The sequence below is a fragment of the Phaseolus vulgaris genome, chromosome 8 (genome assembly GCF_051622355.1).
Source record: "Phaseolus vulgaris cultivar YP4 chromosome 8, ASM5162235v1, whole genome shotgun sequence".
Lineage (NCBI taxonomy): Eukaryota > Viridiplantae > Streptophyta > Magnoliopsida > Fabales > Fabaceae > Phaseolus > Phaseolus vulgaris.
Window position 1 is genome coordinate 10,563,691 of NC_143505.1, and position 18,394 is coordinate 10,582,084.

Here is an 18,394-nt window from a genome sequence, read left to right on the forward strand (position 1 = left end):
AATTTGATAAATAAATATCACTATTTGAGATGATTAGAAAAATAAAGTTGCTTGGTTTTGGAAGATAGTGTTTGTTTAAAAAAAACAAAAACTATCACTTTTGCAGTTGTATTTATTAATTATTTATGTTTACAGGTGTATTTATTATTATTATTAGGTAAGTTTGGCAGTGAGAAAAAGGAAAATGGTTTTTTAATAAGTAGAGTATTACACTATTACTCTAACCTCAACATATTTTAATAGTAAGTAAAAGTTGATTGAAAACGAAAAAAGAGGAATTAATTAATTTATATATGAAATGGCGAAAACCCGAGGTTCTTGGCTCCTAAAAAACCGCATCCCCAGCCGTTACCGTACACCATCACACACCCTCCTTCCACTCACTCGCTACTCACTCACACTCATTCTCACTCTCCTACTCTTCTGCTGCTGCTGCTTCTTCTTCATCTTCTTCTTCACCTTCGTTTCAATCACACCTTCTTTTTCGAAATCACATTCTAGGGTTAGGGTTTCCGCATTATGATGTGAAAGGCTAGCACGCCTCGTCGACCATCTCCTCCCAAACCCTCCCCTCCGCCGCGATCTCCGCTTCTCCTACCATGGGAAACTGCTGCAGATCCCCGGCCGCCGTGGCCCGCGAGGACGTCAAATCGAGCTTCTCCAACGCAGACCACCATGGCAAGCGTGGTTCCGGCGCTGAAGCTGTCAAACAGAAGGCGCCGATCACGGTACTCGCCGGTGTGCCCAAGGAGAACATCGAGGACCGCTACCTCGTCGACCGCGAGCTCGGCCGCGGGGAGTTCGGCGTGACTTACCTCTGCATCGACCGCGACACGCGCGAGCTGCTCGCGTGCAAAAGCATATCCAAGAGGAAGCTCAGGACTGCCGTCGACGTCGAGGACGTCCGCCGCGAGGTAGCCATCATGCGACACCTGCCTGAGAGCCCCAGCATCGTGTCACTCCGCGAAGCCTGTGAGGACGACAATGCGGTTCACCTCGTCATGGAGCTCTGCGAGGGCGGCGAGCTCTTCGACCGGATCGTCGCTCGCGGTCACTACACCGAGCGCGCTGCTGCCGCTGTCACTAGGACGATTGTGGAGGTCGTGCAGCTCTGCCACAAGCACGGGGTCATCCACCGCGACCTGAAACCGGAGAATTTCTTGTTTGCAAACAAGAAGGAGAATTCGCCGCTCAAAGCTATTGACTTCGGGCTTTCCATATTCTTCAAGCCAGGTACGGACCGTGAATGAATTTAGATTTCCTTGAGTGCATTGGGCGAGTTTGGTTTGGAATGGGAAGGTATAGTTGAGTTTGTACTTGATTAATGAGGTTATTGTTTGGAAGACTATGTTGGTGTTTCTGATACCTGTGATGGTGTCAGTTTGAATGATTTACTCTATAAACACTCGTACGAGAAGATTTTTTTTTTTTGAATCAAAGGTTAGGGAAACTTAACCTTTTGATGTTAAACCGGAGAGCTTATATAAAAAGTAGTTGAGTGTTATAAGTTGCTTATAGCTTACCGGAGAATATCAATCAATTTATTTCTTTTTCTATTACAATTTTTAAGTATTTATAGAGAAATTTATTCAATCAAGGATTTTGTTTAGTGTACTTGAAGTTGGTACGGTTAGGTTTTGTACCGTCTACATTACATTCTGCGCCTGCAGAAAGGAGAACTAAGATGGTTGTTTTGTTGGTACTCTGTGAACGGCATTTATGTTAATGAGGGTGCTTTGATTAAGTGCCTGGTTATTTATGTTTTCTCTCACGGTGATTGGATTTAACAATGTGATTTTGAGTGAAAGATGAGAGGGCGCATAACAAGTGGTCAATTTGTTGTATAATGTTGAAATTGTGGAGTTTGTTGCAGTAATGGTAGATCAGCTAACTCTAAGTTTGACAGTTGCTTTGTTTGTGTTGGATTAGACCATGGCTATTTCATTTTAGTCCCATTTGTGAATCCTTTTATTTTCCCTTTCTTCTAAACCCTATTGCCAAATGTGGGATGAAGTGTAGGCTTTATTGCAACTGTGCTGGGAGCTGCCACACTTCATTTGGATAAGAAATAAGTACTCTAACACTAAGGTGGTCTTTTTCTGTGGCTTTTGTATGGTTCTGTTCAAACAACACATAGTGATTTTGGTTCTGTTTTCATGGTTATTTTTGAAATATATGAAGGTTACTGGTTGTAGGCTTGGGCTAGTACATCAGGACTAGTAAGTAGTAGTAGGAGCACTAAGTTTATGTATTAGACCACATTACTTCCTATAAATTAAATTCAGGGTTATTAGTTAGTTCTCTCTCTCTCTCTCTCTCTCGGTTCCTATCTCTTAACACGGTATTAGACCAGTATCATTCTTTATGAAAAAGGAGGTCTTTCTTGTTGTGTTGAGTTCACCAAACTTGGTTGTACTTGTAGATTCGCACATCTGTTTCTAAGTTGGAATTTATTCTCGAAGAAGTGGCTGTTGGTTGAATCTGTTCTGAAATCAGAGTAGAGTCACTTCTGCTTGTGGTGTTTATAGATTCATTAATAATAGATGGTTCTCTTGATGACCTCTGGGTGAGATCTTAACATATCCTGTGTAGAAGTTTTGATTTTCTGTTGACTGGAACACATCCTGTAGGGTATTATTGTAATGTGACAAGTGGCAATATCCCAAAATCTGAGCGCATGTGGACTCTGGAGCATGTGTACTTTCGGACATACTTAATTTTGTGGTGTCTGTGTGTGGTGTGGTGGAGGTGTGTAGATGGAGCTGCCTGACTATGGGTGGAGACTGCCCTGGTGTCATGGGTGGCTATGAAAATGGTGATTGGCTGGAGCTCTGGCAAGTTCAGTTAATATCACTTTTAGATTCAATTTTTACTTGTTGTTTTCTGTCTCAGATTTGGCCTTTTTTCAAGTTCTTTGGATATTTAGGTTATATTAGGGCATTGTGTCAATCAGTGTTTGAGAGAACTTGTCATTGCTGACTGCATTTGTGTTGTCATTGGTGTCAATTTTGGCAATGCAAGAGTGGCAGGACCTTGGGACTTTCTATGCAGTTATGTCTGGCAGTGTGTGGTCAGTGACATGTTCTGCCTAGATTTGGCCTGTAATTGATATATTTGGTTGGTGAACTGCTGCTCTGGTCCTTTTTGGCATGTTTGGTTGTTCTTTCTTTATTTGATTATTTTGTCTATTTGGTATTTCTTTGATTTTTTTAAGCTGTTTGGCGTTGAACTATACCGGTTGAAGGATTGGAGTAATTTTGTGTAGTCTAGCTTGTTAATGATATTCATTTTGAACTTTGAAGACTTTGCACCCTAAGGATTCCCCTTCCCTGGTTCTTTTATGCTTTTGGATGGTGTGGTACCTGTGACACTGTTTTGGAGATCAATTGGGAGGTTGAGAAACTGCTGAAGGGAAAGGCCTAAGACTCCAGAAACCATCTCATTTTCTTGTGATGTGTAGTATGGAGACGCCAGGAGCTTTCCTGCCAATTACACTGCCATGTTTTGTGATTTGGTGGCGTTGTAGGGTTAGGGATGTGTACTGCTTTTCCTATTTTTGTTATGGAGACCAGATGCTGCTCTTTGTTTTTGGCTTATGTGTTATAACTTGTATCAAGCTTAATGCTTAGTAAGAAGTAGCTTGAGGGAAGTGCTCTTTACTTTGGTGCCTAACCTAATTAGTCATATAAATAAAACATTAGGTTATTCTTTTAGTGTAACGCATTATATCTTACCAATAATATTCAGTTTTATTATAGTTATTATTTTGTTTCTTGCTTTCTCTCCTTCCCTAACGATAAGCCTGTAATTCTTGACAGTTATAACTTATAAACTTGAAAAGGGCATGTAATACGAAATCCATTTGGCATATTTAGCTCAAATTATACATTACCTGTTTGTCAATCTTTAAGAAAGATTTTATTTAGGCATTAAGGATGCTCTCTCTGCGATCACAATTGGACACAGTAGTGGATCATGTTGCACTTCAGTTACTAAGAGGGTGTCTGATATGTTTTCTTATTTTCATTTTTTCATTAAAATGACTATAATACCAAGTTATGTTCATTTTGATTTCTATTTCAAAATTTTGGAAGGAAATGCTGAAACAATCAAATATTGGGTTGTTTGGTTTCAATTCTTTAAAATAATATATTATAAATAAACAAACCTATCTCTTCCGATTGTCTTTTTATCTGCAACAAGGAATTTCTCTTCCAGTTGAAAGAGGTCCACATCATCCCGCTTCCTCCATTTCCCTTTTCTTCCAAACAGAGGACCCTTTTCCCAATGCTTACCTTCTTGGTTTTGTGAAAGCACTATGGTGCCACATTGTATCAGAGTATCTTTTAGGGTGTTTTGCCAATGGTGAGTGGATTGGTGCAGGAATTTCAACAAATATGAATTTGTGTAGTGGTGCACTGTTGCTTCCTTTACTCATCTTTGTATGTCCACCAACAAAGTTCAGGAGAGGGTCTTGTCCTATATTTCCACATTTCCAAAAAGAAGTCTAATTGGTGAAGGAATTTCAACAAATATGAATTTGTGTAGTGGTGCACTGCTGCTTCCTTTACTCATCTTTGTAGGTCCACCAACAAAGTTCAGGAGAGGGTCTTGTCCTATATTTTCACATTTCCAAAAAGAAGTCTAATTAAATTAACTTTTGGGTTCGAATGTGATTATGTTCTGTAATTTGTTCAATTGTCTGCAAAAATGTTGCACAATTTTTCTCCATTATATTGCTGTCTCATTTGACGTGTTAAAATAATACTAATTTCTAAGACGATACAAGATAAAACCTACTTTATTTGTTATTGTAATGGGGACATGCTGTAAATGAAAACAAAAACAATTTTAACGCCCTTTAATGTTGGCTTACTTTCTTAGGAAACACACACCCTGTTTGTATAGAGCAGCACTATATAGAGTATAGACATTAATCTTAGGGTTGACCATACATCATCTCTTGTTAACAGTTTACCGTCATATGGCACATTTTATTGCTATCTACTCATGTTTCAATGTGTGTATTTTATTTTTCATTCTTGCCATATCTGACTTATTTTCTATAATCTATTGTGGTAATATAAAAATTTCCAGGCGAGAGGTTCTCAGAAATTGTTGGAAGTCCATATTATATGGCGCCAGAAGTTCTCAAGCGGAATTATGGACCAGAAATAGATATATGGAGTGCAGGAGTAATTCTCTACATCTTACTGTGTGGTGTTCCCCCGTTTTGGGCTGGTATAAGTCGTTATATTCTTACAATACTCCTTATGTATGCCTTCTTTTTTATGTGCATTAGCGTCTATAAGCATTCACGTGCTAATACTTGCATGCTTAGACTTTTTGTTCTTTTTCTAAGGTTTGTGACACATACTAATTTTTTCTGGCAAGGTTTTAATCTGCTAGTTGTATTTTCTTTTGGTTCAAGCATATCATGAGTTTTGTGCTTTTTTAGCTTAGATCTTTTTATTATTTCATCAGCTCGTAAAAGTTCTTCTTATTTTCTTTCCTTGATGTTGATCCTATGCAGAATCTGAGCAAGGAGTTGCACAGGCCATTCTTCGAGGACTTATAGATTTCAAAAGGGAACCTTGGCCAAGTATTTCTGAAGGTGCTAAAAGTCTTGTTAGGCAAATGTTAGAACCAGACCCTAAGCTTCGATTAACTGCCAAACAAGTGCTTGGTATGTTTATCTCCTTCCATGTTCATTTCATATTACTTTTAAGAGCATTTTTAAAATCTCAATTAAATGTCAAAAGTTTTAGCACATGTATGATTATGAAATCAAGTGAAGAAAAAAATTTGGTGGAACCTATCTCCTTTAATGGGAAATCAATGCATATCTCATTAATTGATTCTACAATAAATCAAGACTATAGAATGAAATTAGCAGTTAATATATTTGGAAGTGATCCTTGTTTCTTATAATTAGGACCAAAAATTTGTTCTATATATACGACGAAAGGTAGTATAAATATGGGAAAATGTTCCAAGTTCTATTAATATATTATTGTTTGTCTCTCTTCCTCGCTCTATACCTCCCATAATTTCAACATGGTATTATAATGGTGTCATCCTTTGTGAACTGTCCTGTCACCACCACTGTCCAGGTCCCTAAAGTTTGGAGTACTAATTTAATTGCATGATTCTTCCTTCAAGTTAATTGTCAGTCCCCTTGCATTTTCACTCCCTTTTACGGTGATGTTCCTTCTAGTAAGTTCATCTAGCTTTGTGTCAGGATCCAATTGCAAGGTATGAGTCCCTCATGGAAGCATGAGATTCTGGTGTGGGTTTTATAAGGCCTTGGACTCTCTACTACAATAGCTAGGTTTTTTGTTGTGGTCCTCCCAAGGTTCTTATTCTTTGATATTAAAGTTGGTTGTTGATGTTTCGGCAAAGGCTACCTGTGGAGAATTCTTACTAGTGAAAGGTTTTGACCAATGAGAAATTTGAGTGAGTGAAATATTGTAGAATCTGAGCCATCAAGATGTTGGCACTTAAAGGAAGTCCTATGATGGGCTTGGATATTATGAGATGCTGAGGTCCCTCATCAAGTAGTCTGAGATGCTTGGTGGAATATTTAACTACGTGATTCTCCCCCCTTAACAACTAGTTTTAAGGCTGGTTTCCCCAATTGTTTTGGTGCTAATCAATTGGTATCACTCCTGCTTCCTTCTTCAACTTAGCCTCTATTTTCTGACACATTTCTGACAGTTCTTTGGGTGTCATGTCCTCTTTCTGGCAATTTCTCAATTGTTATTTATTTTGGTCATCTCCTTCATTGATTTGTTCTACCATCATCAGGACGTGTTTGGTATCTTAGATAATATCAACTCAATCTCAGTTAATATCTTAACCCCTTAATTTCAACATAAACGTTACTTCTTCTAAGTATGTTGATGACTTTTCAGAACAGATAACAAGTTTCATCTTTTTTTTCTTGCCTTGCAGAGCATCCCTGGCTCCAAAATGCTAAGAAGGCTCCTAATGTTCCACTTGGAGATGTTGTCAAGTCAAGGCTTAAGCAATTTTCAATGATGAACAGATTCAAAAGAAAAGCCCTTAGGGTTAGTTCGTGACATTTCTGGTGATAAGTGATAACTTAAGCTATTGCTTGTATAACTTGTCAGATCTAAGATTGCACATTTGAAAACAGGTCATTGCTGATTTCTTATCCAATGAAGAAGTTGAAGACATCAAAGATATGTTCAAGAAGATGGATAATGATAATGACGGCATTGTTTCCATAGAAGAACTGAAAGCTGGATTTCGAAACTTTGGGTCTCAACTTGCTGAGTCTGAAATTCAGTTGCTTATTGAAGCTGTAAGTATGGCTAATTTCCCCTTGTTCCTCTAAATTATTGTGACTGAACACTAATGTTGTTACTTGTTACCTGCCACATCATAAATTGGCCAACAAAAGTTTATATTGTCAATTGAAATCCATGGGGTACAATTGTTATATATTTTCCATTACAATTTTGGTTGGGTTTGTTCAGTTACATTTTGAACCGGACAAAATATTTTAGCTTTAAATTGTTCTTGTTTTGTATTTTAATCATTGTATGTTGATAACAGGTAGATAGTAATGGTAAGGGAACGCTAGACTACGGAGAATTTGTTGCTGTTTCCCTTCATTTAAAAAGGATGGCTAATGACGAGCATCTTCGTAAGGCCTTCTCCTATTTTGACAAAGATGGGAATGGATATATTGAACCAGATGAGCTACGGAATGCCTTGATGGAAGATGGAGCAGATGATTGTACAGATGTAGCAAATGATATTTTCCTAGAAGTAGACACGGATAAGGTGATATTCGGGAGTTATTTCTTTAGATATGGTATTGATTAGGGAATTGTACCCTCAAATTCTTGAATAATTGCAGGATGGACGTATCAGCTACGATGAATTTGTTGCTATGATGAAAACTGGAACGGATTGGAGAAAGGCATCAAGGCATTATTCACGTGGGAGATTCAATAGCTTGAGCTTAAAGTTGATGAAAGACGGTTCTTTAAACTTAGGAAATGAGTAGTTGTCTGAGTGTTTGCCTATATTCAATCTGGCTTTCCAAATAGTGTAATATTCCTCCTACAATATGGACTTGGCTTCTTTGTGATGATTATTTGGTTCCACTTTTAGAAGGGTTCCTTTCCACCTGGTGCTGTGCGAGTTACGAAGGATTGGGTGCGCCAATTATACACGCACTTTGTTACTTGTGTAAAACATGGTGCCTTGGAGCCACTGGTGTGACATGACATGTATGATTCCACTCGTTTTAACCACTCCTGCCTTCTCTTCTGGTGTGACAATGTTGAATCAAAACTGTTTAGTGCAGTCAGAATATGTTTATCAAAGTGCGAATATCTTGTAGTTCGAATTCTGGACTGTTTTGGTCATTCTATCCCTCCTACCTTTGTTTTCTCCAAGCTGCTTACTCTGGGATATTGCTTGTCTCGTAGCATCAGCTTGTAAGATATTCTGATTCTGGCACTGTGCAGACATGGAACCGTTGCTGTTGAATTTGTGGGTACACTGTGTTGGCTAGGAAATACAAGTTGTATCGTTAGACCTGCTCTGTGAATGCAACTGCGTAGGGAATAGGAAGACCATTAAAACAATTAGAGCAAAAATTGTGGGAAGCATGTTTTACCAATGCATTTGCAACACTCTTGTGTCACTGAAGTCTTTCCAGAGTTTAGGGTTTTTAAGCTATCCTTCATTAAGAGAGGCTTATCTAAAGATCTTCAGGTGTTTCATCCATAGCAACGATAACCTCTGTAATGGGCCTAAAAGATTTTAACTTTAATGTCACAGTATTATATTTCATATTCACATTTTAGTTTTTGCTTTTCCGTTTGCACCTACCTTTAAACCCCTTCTTCCCATTTTTTAATTTATAATGAATTAAGCCAGTAAATTAAGAAATGCTTATAAATTAATTGACTTGTGACATTTTAGAAACTGTTAACTTCTCCATAAATCGATAATAACTTTATGTTCTTGATTTTACTATATTTGAATTTCAGTTTTGTATGTGAACTCTAATCACATTTTAATGTTAATGTATTTATAATTTATATCTATAATAACTAATTGGGTAAATAGATGGTTTAGTACAATCGTTTATGTAATTTGTTTTCAGTAAAATAGAAAGAACAATATTGATGTATTTGTTTTTAGTAGAATTAAAAAAACAACAGTTTTAATGCAAAATAGGTATTGATATGTTTTTTTTTAGTAGTACAATTTATTAAGAAAAATTAAGTTAATGTGAAATTAAGAATTATTATATTATAAAAATTAATAAAAAAATATACTAATTCCTTTGTATCGGTTTTTTTATACTCATTCTTTTACTCTCAGAAAATTATAAGTGCTCTTATTGTAGAATTATAATATTATAAAACTTAATGAAAAAAAATTATAATTATTTTTTATGTGTATAATTTTTATAGCTTCAATATAAATTTTAATAATTACTTTTTTATTACAATTCTTTTTTTATTCTAGTAAGAAGAAAAGAGAGACGGGCCTAATAAACACCTGTGCTTTATTACAAGGAAAACAAAAACATTACAAGAATAACCATCAAATTAAAGAATTTGACATGCTTCGTTAAGCACGACTAAATAACCATATTAGCACTAAACTATGGACAGTTTGGTTTTGCTTATTTTTTTCTTAAAAGTGTTTTTATGATATAAACAGACTTTTAATTTCTTTTTACAAGTATTTGTCTTACTTGTTTATTTTAAAAATAGACGGTTATAAACTTATTTTGATAAACAAATCTCATCTGCTTTTAATAAGTGATATTTTTGCAAAATATTAGGTAAAGGTAGGTGTTCTTTAAGCATAATTGACTAAGATTAATGTAGTTAATTCTGATGTATACCTTTTTTTCCCCAAGTTCAATGTTTAATAACCAATATCTTTAGACCTAAAAAAACCTTCTTATGTATATCTAATAAATTAAACATGAACGAATTCAGCGTATGGTTGTAGTCTTGAGTCAAAATAATTGTAGCCACCAAATAATTAGGGATAGGGCACCTCAAAACTTATCTTAATCTTCAGGTTAACTAAAACATAGTGGCCACCACATCCAAAACTCACCGTCCTACGAAAAATATTAATACAAGAAGAAATTATATTTTTTAAATACTATTTCCATCATAGTTTTTTTTATTCTTAAACACGTTTATAAACTACTCTTAATCTTAATTTTTAAATATATGGATTTTATTTAAAAATCAAGCAAATTTCACAATTAATCTTCTACAGTTCTCATCTTTCCTGTTCTGTCATCTTTTCCATTTTTATATATATTATATTTTGATATTATTTCTAATTAAAATTAAAGTAAAGTTATTTTTTTGTTCGACTATTATATTTAAAAAAGTAAAGTTAGTTTTTAAAGTCAACTATTGTGCATCGTGAGTGTATGATGCATGCTAAGAAAACTAGTCATTAAGGTAATCTATTTTCTAGATTAACATAAACCACTGGCTTCTGGTTAGCTCTATTGCGCAACAAAAGATTCGAAATTTAAAGTTGGATTAAAGTAATTATAAAATTTTAAAGTAAATAATTTGTTTGGTTAATATCGAATAAAAAGATTTTTTCTAAATGTCGTAAAGACATTTTGATTCCATTTTTAAATTATAATTAGAGCTGGATAATAATGAAAAAGTTCGTTTAAAATTTTATTGGTAAATTTGTAGTGTGAGTTTTGTTTAAGAAATCAAATATTTTTTTTTCTATTTTCTATTGGTTATGAACTATTTAATAGATGTAAATGAGTCTAAAAATCTAAATATATCTAAATTATTATTTATTATAATTATTGTACTAAGTTAACCTTCTCATTTTTTATTTTAACAAGCTTTTACATCTAAGCTACCAGGACTTCGGTCGTACTCCAATAACCTAAATATTAAATGAATTAAGCATCCAACCAGTAAAGTTCTAAGGTTTTAATTAATTAATTATAGTAGCAAGCATATGCTATAAAGATTATGTATCTATAAAGGGTGAGGGATCCCGATTGTACCTTTGACTGGACGTACAATTGTTGATGTGTTGGTGATCTCCTAATTACTTCAAGTCTCTTTCTTCAAATGTTGATGCTTGGTTGGTCGGGGGTTACCTGCAAAAGGTACTTCGCGCTCAAGTAAATGTTATGATTTGAGTGTGTTCTAGTTAAAAATGAGAAAAACGTAATCCTAATGCCAAGAATCCTCAACATGTAGAGTCCACTTGGAATCCTCCTGCTCAATCGGTCGAGGGCTGAGCTTAGCTGTAAAATCAGCTAAAGCTTGTGATATAATTGGCCCTCTAGGTTGATATTGAATATAGAATTCTGATAATTTCACCGCCCATCCTATTATTCGTCCATCCAAATCTGGTTTTGCCAGTATCTTCATTATGGGATAGTCGGTTCTTACTATAATGCGATGATTATGAAAATACATACTAATTCGTCGTGCGATTATTACCAAGGCCAAGGCGACCTTCTCAATCATCTAGTACGGACTTCGGCATCGTGGAGTACTCGGCTGATGAAGTAGACTTGGTCTTTCTTCTTTCTCCACCTCTTGAACCAATACTGATTTGATTGCGTCTTACTAGACAACAAGGTAGATATTTATAGGTTTCTTGGCATTCGGCTTTTGTATGACTGGGGGAGATGCCAAGAAAGCTTTCAACTGAAGGAATATTCCTTTGTATTCGCCTGTTCATTGAAATTTAGATGCCTTTTGTAACAATTGTATGATGGGCTTAGCCTTTTCTGCAAGTTTTGGCACGAATATGGAAATTGCAGTAAGTCGGTCGATCAGCCACTAAATTTCCTTAACATTTTCGGGGTTTTGCATTGTAGTGATTGTCGTACATTTCTCGGGGTTTGCTTCTATGCCACGATGAGTTAGCATGGAGCCTAAGAACTTTGCTCATTCCACTCCGAACGTACAATTGTCGGGATTAAGCCTCATGCCATGGTTGCGAAGGGCTTGAAATACATCTTGTAAGTCTTTAATATAAATGTTCACATGAGTAAGATTTGATGACAATGTTGTCCACATAAACATCAACATTTCGTCCAAGCATGTCCTTGAAGATGTAGTCCATCAGCCGTACGTAGGTGGCCCCAACATTTTTGAGGCCGAATGGCATGACCTCATAATAAAAATTATTGGAGTTAGTCATAAAAGCTGTTTTTTCTTTGTCTCTTGGATGCATATGGATTTGATTGTATCCTAGTATGCATATAGAAAACTCAGGATAGTGTGACATGCTGCTTCGTCTATGAGCCGATCAATGTTCGCCAAGGGATAAGAGTCTTTAGGGCATGCTTTGTTAAGATCAATGTAATCTACACACATCCTCCACTTACCATTTGATTTCTTGACCATGACCACGTTGACCAACCATGTTGTATAATGTGCTTTTCTGATGAAGCCGACCTTCATTAATTGCCCAGTTTCTTCTCGTGGCATCGCGCTTTTCTTCGCCCATCTTTTGTTTTTTCTGTGCTACTGACCTGACCTCTTTGTAAATGGAGAGGCGATGTGTAATGATATCCGGGCTTACCATGGACATATCAACAGTTGTCTAAGCAAATAGGTATGCATTATCAATGAAAGTTTGACTTACCAATATGTTGTCGTCCGGTTTCAAAGACGTTCTAATATGCGTCTTATGTTCATCATATCGAAGGGGCATAGGACAAAGGTCCTCGCCTAGCTCCATTCGTGCTTCGTCAAGCCGAGGGTCTAAGTTAACGAGTGCGACCATGTGTTCTCCAGTTCTTTTGTCATGGGAATGCCTCTCGGTCGATTCCCTATATGCGAATGATTGCCCCCTCCTTTCACGAGACCAACCGTGTGGTGAGTATGCATCTAGAAAACTCAGAATAGTGTGACATGCTGCTCCGTCTATGAGCCGATCAATGTTCGCTAAGGCATAAGAGTCTTTAGGGCATGCTTTGTTAAGATCAATGTAATCTACACACATCCTCCACTTACCATTTGATTTCTTGACCATGACCACGTTGGCCAACCATGTTGTATAATGTGCTTTTCTGATGAAGCTGACCTTCATTAATTGCCAGTTTCTTCTCGTGTGGCATCGCGCTTTTCTTCGCCCATATTTTGTTTTTTCTGAGCTACTGACCTGACCTCTTTGTAAATGGAAAGGCGATGTGTAATGATATCCGGGCTTACCATGGACATATCAATAGTTGTCTAAGCAAATAGGTCTGCATTATCAACGAAAGTTTGACTTATCAATATGTTGTCGTCCGGTTTCAAAGACGTTCTAATATGCATCTTATGTTCATCATATCGAAGGGGCATAGGACAAAGGTCCTCGCCTAGCTCCATTCGGGCTTCGTCAAGCCGAAGGTCTAAGTCAACGAGTGCGACCATGTGTTCTCCAGTTCTTTTGTCATGGGAATGCCTCTCGGTTGATTCCCTATATGCGAATGATTGCCCCCTCCTTTCACGAGATCGACCGTGTGGTGAGTATGCATCTAGAAAACTCAGGATAGTGTGACATGCTGCTCCGTCTATGAGCCGATCAATGTTCGCCAAGGCATAAGAGTCTTTAGGGCATGCTTTCTTAAGATCAATGTAATCTACACACATCCTCACTTACCATTTGATTTCTTGATCATGACCACGTTGGCCAACCATGTTGTATAATGTGCTTTTCTGATGAAGCCGACCTTCATTAATTGCCCAGTTTCTTCTCGTGTGGCATCGCGCTTTTCTTCGCCCATCTTTTGTTTTTTCTGAGCTACTGACCTGACCTCTTTGTAAATGGAGAGGCGATGTGTAATGATATCCGGGCTTACCATGGACATATCAACAGTTGTCTAAGCAAATAGGTATGCATTATCAATGAAAGTTTGACTTACCAATATGTTGTCGTCCGGTTTCAAAGACGTTCTAATATGCGTCTTATGTTCATCATATCGAAGGGGCATAGGACAAAGGTCCTCGCCTAGCTCCATTCGGGCTTCGTCAAGCCGAGGGTCTAAGTCAACGAGTGCGACCATGTGTTCTCCAGTTCTTTTGTCATGGGAATGTCTCTCGGTCGATTCCCTATATGCGAATGATTGCCCCCTCCTTTCATGAGACCGACCGTGTGGTGAGGCTCGATATAAGTGTCTGGTAGACTCAACCTTTAAACTTGCGACATAACATTCACGAGCGATTTTTTGATCCACATGGATTGTAACAATGCCGTTAGTCGTTGACAGAAACTTCATCGCTAGGTGAGGGGTGGACACTGTCGCCTTTAGACGATTTATGGATGGTCATCCAAGCAGTATATTATTGGAGGTATTTGCGTTAATGAATAAATATATGATTTTTGTAGTTCTACTAACACCCCTCTTCTCCAAACGTAGTGTATAGGTCGATGAAACCTCTGGTATCTAGTCGCTTGCCTTAGAATCCAACAATTTTTTCATCATAAGATTGAATTTTTGTTTCGGGAATTCTCATTTTCCTGAAAGTCTTCCAATAAAGGATGTCCACCGACCTGCCCTAATCCACCAAGACCTTAGTAATTGCAAACTTATCTATTTCCACGATAATCACCATGGGATCGTCTTACGATGGGTTTATTGCAGTGAAGTTGTCGTTGGTAAAAGTGATTGGGGGCATCCTCGGTCGATTTCGGATGGAGGTGGAATGGGCTGACTGAATAGCCCGAAGATGTTTCTTCTAGCTAAGTTAGAACATCCACCTCCAAAACACCTCTAGCTATTGTATTGACTTCTCGTCCGGGAATGCCGAGTGACACTGGCCCGACAATAGTATTAATAACCTCTTGGACCTTACGTCTGGTCCGGTTACTCCTCTCAGGACTTTCACTTCGTGGTTGAGTCCTTCTTACTGGACTTTCGCTTTGTCTTTGTCTCATCGGATGCTAGTTGTCATTACGTCGACGTGAATCCCCTCACCGTGGTCGATCGTAGTATTCTCTTTGTCCTCTAGGTGGGTACTGATCCCTTTGTGGAGATTGGTATGAGCTGGTGTCAGTCTTAATGAATTTGTGGAAATGGCCAACTTGGATAAGTTCTTCTATTTTATCTTTCAATGTTTGGAAGCCTTCGGTCGTGTGGCCATAATTGCGATGATATTGGCAGTGTTTAGATGTATCCGCGTTCCTTGAAGTCTGTGATTGCTTTAAGGTCGGGATTAACTCGGCTTGCAATGCCTCGTCCAAAGCTCTTCCCCTTGGAATAGTCAATGGTGTGTAACTAAGAAATCGAGGACCCCGGTTTTCTCTAAAATGGTCAGACCAACCCAATACAGGTCGGTTGCCCTTGCCCTTGTCCTTTTCTTTCCCTTATCGACACCTTCAGATTGACGACTCCTATGATAGTCGATGTGTTCTTCTATCTGTATAAATTTGGTTGCATGGTTCCTCAATTCATGATGTTTTTAGTCGATCTCTTGATTAAGCTTTCGGTGAATCGGCCCGATCGGATTTCCCAGACAAGATGATGCATGGCTATCTCCAGCATCAAGTTTCTGATACCCATGCAAACTTTGTTGAATCTGTGTATAAATGCTCACAAGGATTCTCCTTTTTCTTGTTTCACGTTAAGGAGAGACATGGATGAGCTGTGACATGGTCAGCTTGTTGCATATTGTATGATGAACTTTGTTGTCAGAACTTTAAAGTTTCCCACAAAGTTAGGAGGGAGTCCAGTGAACCAACTGAGCGGTCCCTCTTGGAGGGAGGCGGGGAAGACCTTACACCATATTTCCTTGTTGGTTGTGTAAAGAGTCATTTGTGTCTTGAAGACATTTAGGTCCTCGTTTGGATCGGTGGAACCATCATAGAGTTTGATAATTAATCCTTTCCACTTGGGAGGGAGTGGTGTATCAATTATCTTGTCTGTGAATGAATGTCCTCTCAGGTTCCCCTCGTCGTTCGGGGGAGGAGTATTTCTTGAACTTTGGTGAGTTTGATGAGTGGGATTAATTTGATGAGTTTGATGGGTTTGATGCGTTGGTGGTGGTGCTCGGGATTGTTCTTCCCGTTCACGCCCATCAAGACGCTGCTCTAGGTTTTTATTTTGCTTCTTCAAAAGGGACATCTCCTCCTCATGTTGACGTTGATCCTCTTCATTCCATAACTGGTCTGCGATGCCTTTTTGTCGTAACTCCTCTATTTGTGCCTGGAGAACCTAGATCATAGTTATCTGCTCATTCATCATGTGGTTGTTGTTAGCATTATTCCTTGTTGACACCATCATTGTCGGTTGTGGCTTGTTACTAAAAATTGAATACTACCTCAGCCCCACGGTGGGCACCAATTGTACCTGTATAGGCTGAGGGGTCCATATAGTACCTTTGACTGAACGTTCAATTGTTGACGTGTCGGTGATCTCTTAATTACTTCAAGTCTCCTTCTTCAAATGTTGATGCTCGGTTGGTCGGGGGGTTACATGGACAAGGTACTCTGGTGAACAAGTAAGTGTTATGGTTTGAGTGTGTTTAAGTTAAAAATGAGAAAAATGTACCTTACTACTTCATAGAGGACTCTATTTATAGTATTGGCTTATGGGCCTTGACCTTGATGGGTCGACATCAGTTATTAACTGATATGCATAGTAGTTCATTGATACTAGGAATGTGTGTGTATCTTTCAGTTAATCAGTTATTCTCGCATATTTCGGCATGTACATTGACTCATTCAACGCTACTTGTAACCATTGCTACTTATTGTATTTCCTATGTTTTTTTACTTGGGCAGTTGGTCATTGAGACCAAGACTGACTCGTCTGGTACCGACCAGTACAAATTATGATATATCACAAAAGTATTTTTATATAGTGCAAATTTATTCTCTTTATCTTAATGGGATCCAAACTACCAGACAAATTATGTGAAACTTATAAAGTAAACACACTTTTATTCTATTGTATTAATCAGTGCTATAATCTGACTTTGACTAGCAAAAGGAACCAAACAATTTGTGCAGTTGATTAATGCAATTCCCCCATCCCAAAAGTCACAATTCCCCCATCCCAAAAGTCACTTATTGTGTTTTTCCTCTTTTCAAAGGTTTTCTAAAGCTTTAACCTATACTTTTTAATATACTTTATGTATAATTAATTCTTAGTATCCAAATATTTGTGACTATAGTTTCTTTGATAAAAATACTGCTATAAACATATGAAAATAACTTTGGTAAATTGCATGACATCATAAGTCTCTTACACATCATTTGTTGTTGTGAGATCTCCAACACACTTTTCTTATATTGAGACCTATCAATTCGTATGTGAGAGTGAGACTATATATTTATCGATAGTCTAATAATAAGCCCAAAAAGCTTTTATTAGATATGTTATAAATGACTTTAATACTATATTAAAAATTGAACTTTAAGTTTAACTTAACCTTATAAAACTAACTAATAAAGTAAGGTTTACATCTACTTTATATACTATAAAATGTCTCTATTTCTAATTGTAAGATATCTAACAAAGTTCTAAGCTTTTAAGAACATGAAAAAGGAAGGTCAACAAACAAATAAGATATAAATTTCTAACCTTACCTTTATATCTTACAAAACTCTATTTCACAAGTTTAAGTAAAATCGGTAAGAACACATTTCAAAACTAAAAAATCATTTAATCCAAGAAATTTACATTTTCTTTACCAATTTGTAAAATAAAAATATTTTATGTACAATTTAACATTTTTTTGACAAATGGTAACAAACTTATATAATTTCGGTATAAAAGGTATCAACTCAAACAAATATACCTACATTCTATGTAAATAGTATTTAACATCTAATCCTCATTCCACACTAATCCCAATTTTAACATAAAAAGTTATATAAAAGAGTCTTTAATAACATCTATTTAAGATACTCACTTGGGTATCTTATTTTTTTATTAAAACGATTTAATGTAGATGTATTTCAACATATTATAAATCTTAAGATTCCACATAAAAGCACTAGAACATAATTGCCCTAAGCACTTGTTAATGAAGTGGCTTTCGATTGTTGAACAGAAGAATGAAAGAAAAGTAATTGTTTTTATCCCAATTGAATATATACCAAGGACTTACCAATTCAGTAGAGGAAAAATAAATTCGATTTCATCTTCATTACATTGTGTGAAGAAATGGACAAAAACAACGTATATGGACTGATTAATTTAATTGGAATGGAAGGTGAAGATTTAAAAAATATAAAATGTTTCTCCAAATTATCACAACTAATATATTTCATTATTTGGAACCACGGGCAATTGGAATAAAAGGACAATTTGCATAAAATTATAACAGATGCATGGATAATTAATTAAATTGGAATATAGCATATACTTCAAAGATTGAAATTAAACAAA

At 36.8% G+C, this 18,394-nt stretch overlaps 1 protein-coding gene across 1 annotated transcript; it reads left to right on the plus strand.

Moving 5' to 3' along the window:
- The first annotated feature begins 268 nt into the window (after positions 1 to 268).
- CPK13 (calcium-dependent protein kinase 13) lies at positions 269 to 8,838 on the plus strand. The gene is made up of 7 exons (XM_068628950.1): positions 269 to 1,233; positions 5,098 to 5,241; positions 5,534 to 5,686; positions 6,955 to 7,070; positions 7,160 to 7,327; positions 7,582 to 7,812; positions 7,889 to 8,838. Exons 1-7 carry the CDS (start codon positions 600 to 602, stop codon positions 8,036 to 8,038), a joined length of 1,596 nt encoding a protein of 531 aa, XP_068485051.1. The 5' UTR covers positions 269 to 599; the 3' UTR covers positions 8,039 to 8,838.
- The last annotated feature ends 9,556 nt before the right edge of the window (positions 8,839 to 18,394 follow it).